The sequence below is a fragment of the Babylonia areolata genome, chromosome 23 (genome assembly GCF_041734735.1).
Source record: "Babylonia areolata isolate BAREFJ2019XMU chromosome 23, ASM4173473v1, whole genome shotgun sequence".
Classification (NCBI taxonomy): domain Eukaryota; kingdom Metazoa; phylum Mollusca; class Gastropoda; order Neogastropoda; family Buccinidae; genus Babylonia; species Babylonia areolata.
The window spans coordinates 45,055,880-45,058,379 of record NC_134898.1 but is presented as its reverse complement, the minus strand read 5'-3'; the positions used below and the strand labels follow the sequence as shown (position 1 = coordinate 45,058,379).

The 2,500-nt window shown below is 44.8% G+C and overlaps 1 protein-coding gene across 1 annotated transcript in view; it reads right to left on the bottom strand.

Annotated features, from left to right (window-relative positions):
- The window catches only part of LOC143297686 (forkhead box protein O-like), a 14,183-nt gene extending 13,843 nt beyond the window's left edge, over positions 1 to 340 (bottom strand). Inside the window, exon 1 of the mRNA XM_076610105.1 lies at positions 1 to 340. This exon is cut by the window's left edge and continues 312 nt beyond it. Within this exon, the coding sequence (XP_076466220.1) occupies positions 1 to 54 (54 nt within the window). The 5' untranslated portion in view covers positions 55 to 340.
- Positions 341 to 2,500: the final 2,160 nt, after the last annotated feature.

The following is a 2,500-nucleotide window of genomic DNA, read 5'->3' as shown; positions in this document are numbered from 1 at the left end:
TGCTCTGAATTCCGATTGTGACTCGAAGTTGTGGTCTATATCAGCTGCATCCATCTTGATCTGAAAAGCGTAGAGTTGGCGAAAGCGTGAAAAAATAGGCACTGTCCGAATCGTAGACACTCCGCTGTGTGAATACGACGTTCGCTCAGCAGTAACGTTGTTCCCTTTGAAGAGAAGCACAAGCCCAGGTCAACGATACGACTGCACTCACTGTTTGACACTCCACACAAAACCACCGCCGATCACTGAAGTGACTGCCAGCACAGTCATGCATACTGTCGGGCTGCCGTGCGCGTGAGAAGCGAGTGACAGATTTCTAGCCAGCCTGCCCTGTCTTGCATTCCAGACGGCCATTTTGCTCGCACTGTGCTGGAGCACCTGATGACGTCGATGTTGTCACGGGTGATTTGCATATGTCATTGGCGAGAGTGAATGCGCACAGAACTTACTGCGCATTTCAGAACCAAAACTTCCGATCACATGGTGAGGCGCTGTTGAGGGTGAAAAGAAAGAGAAATATTTTTCTCAGTTTTCATGAATGACAGGTCTGTCGGTATTGTATTCGCAGAATGAAACCGATAAACCTACACCAGTTCGTCAGGAGCTTTCGGTTCAAAGCTAGGTGCAGGTGCCTCCTTCATACGTGTAGATTTCAGTTTAATGTTTCGGCAGTGCAGGAACGCGAATGCCATGCGAAAGACAAGCAGGAGTTACAGACGTTCACGGACAAGCGTTCGCGCGCACACGTGTGTGTGCATTGTGTGTGTGTGTGTGTGTGTGTGTGTGTGTGTGAGAGAGAGAGAGAGAGAGAGAGAGAGAGAGAGAGAGAGAGAGAGAGAGCACGCACACGCGCATTTGCGCTTGTTTGTTGCTATTCGTTTATTTTATTTAAGCCCCAAAGTTCATTTTGTTTTCAGCGCCCCAAACGGAGGGTATAAAAGCTACACATGTCCATATGACATGCTCGCGCCTGCACACCGTGAATGATTTTAGAAACTGGCACACACACACACACACACACACACACACACACACACACACACACACACACACACACACACACACACTGACACTGACACACACACACACACACACACACACACACACACACACACACACCGTACGTCAGTGGCATACACACACACACACACACACACACACACACACACACCGTACGTCAGTGGCACACACACACACACACACACACACACACACACACACACACACACACACACACACACACACACGGAGACGGAGCAAGCCAAGCCAAACCAAACCAGACCGGCTTTATTCAACCAGAGTGGCACTGAGATAAGCGACCGTGAAGCTGTAAAATGCTCTTTTTCCGTGGTGTTAAAAAAAGAAAAAGAAGGAAACTGATGACAACCGTGCAGTAACAATATTAGTGGATACGGGAGCAGAAAAATATAAACGACAAGTCGAAAGACAAAACTATGGTTGTATATGATAATATAAAAAATGTCAGCGCAACATTATATAATTCAGTAGTAAGCAACAATAAAAAAAAACACAACCCCCCCCCAAAAAAAAAAAAAAAAAAAATTAAAAAAATCACACATAGACAAGTGAAGAAAGGCTGGTTACTGAATCAGTAGTATACAAATGATAATGAGACGGTTGGGGAGGTGTGGGAAACGGAGGGTGGGGGTGGGGGTATGGGTAGGTGGGAGTGTAAACAAACGAGAGAGAGAGAAAACAACAACAACAACAACAACAACGCATAACTTATTTCAGTCCAACATGCGCAATTTTTATACTCATAATTTAACTTGACATACTTTTTTTTTTCAGTGACAATAGTGGAACTTTTAGAAACATAAAGCTGTTGCACATGAATTAAGCGTTCCAAAATGGTTATTAACATTCTTGATTTTGAAAAAAAGAAAGCCGGATTAGATCAAGGAAGATGAATATAAATCCTTTGTGAGAGTTCGGTTCTGTAACACGTATAACGATGAACACACTGAACACAAATTAAATATGTCGTACATTGTGTGTGTGTGTGTGTGTGTGTGTGTGTGTGTGTCTGTGTGTGTGTGTGTGTGTGTTATGTGTGAGTGTGTGTGTGTGTGTGCCCCAGTTATTTTGACCGCTTTTAACTGATTTGACCCAATAACCCAATTTGCTTGAGTGCATTTATTTATAAACCCAAACCCTTCATGTGGGTCAGTGATCTTAGGCGATCCTCACACCACCCCTAGCCCCGGCCAAACAACTTGAAGATGTTAACTGATAACAACTATTATCGGCAATAACTTGAAAACATGTGCGGTCATATCCCTCCTTCACTGACTGGGCCGGCAACAAGCCGGGATACGGCAGAAACTCGCTGACGCGGGTACGGTCGAATCAATCGATAATCATATGTGGTCTGTGTTCAGTCTCATACAGTGTCAGTGTCTGGCTGGAGTTACTGACTGGGTGAATTACAGCGCGGCCACGATTAATGAATAAGGACTGAAGCAATAAGCAGCTGCCG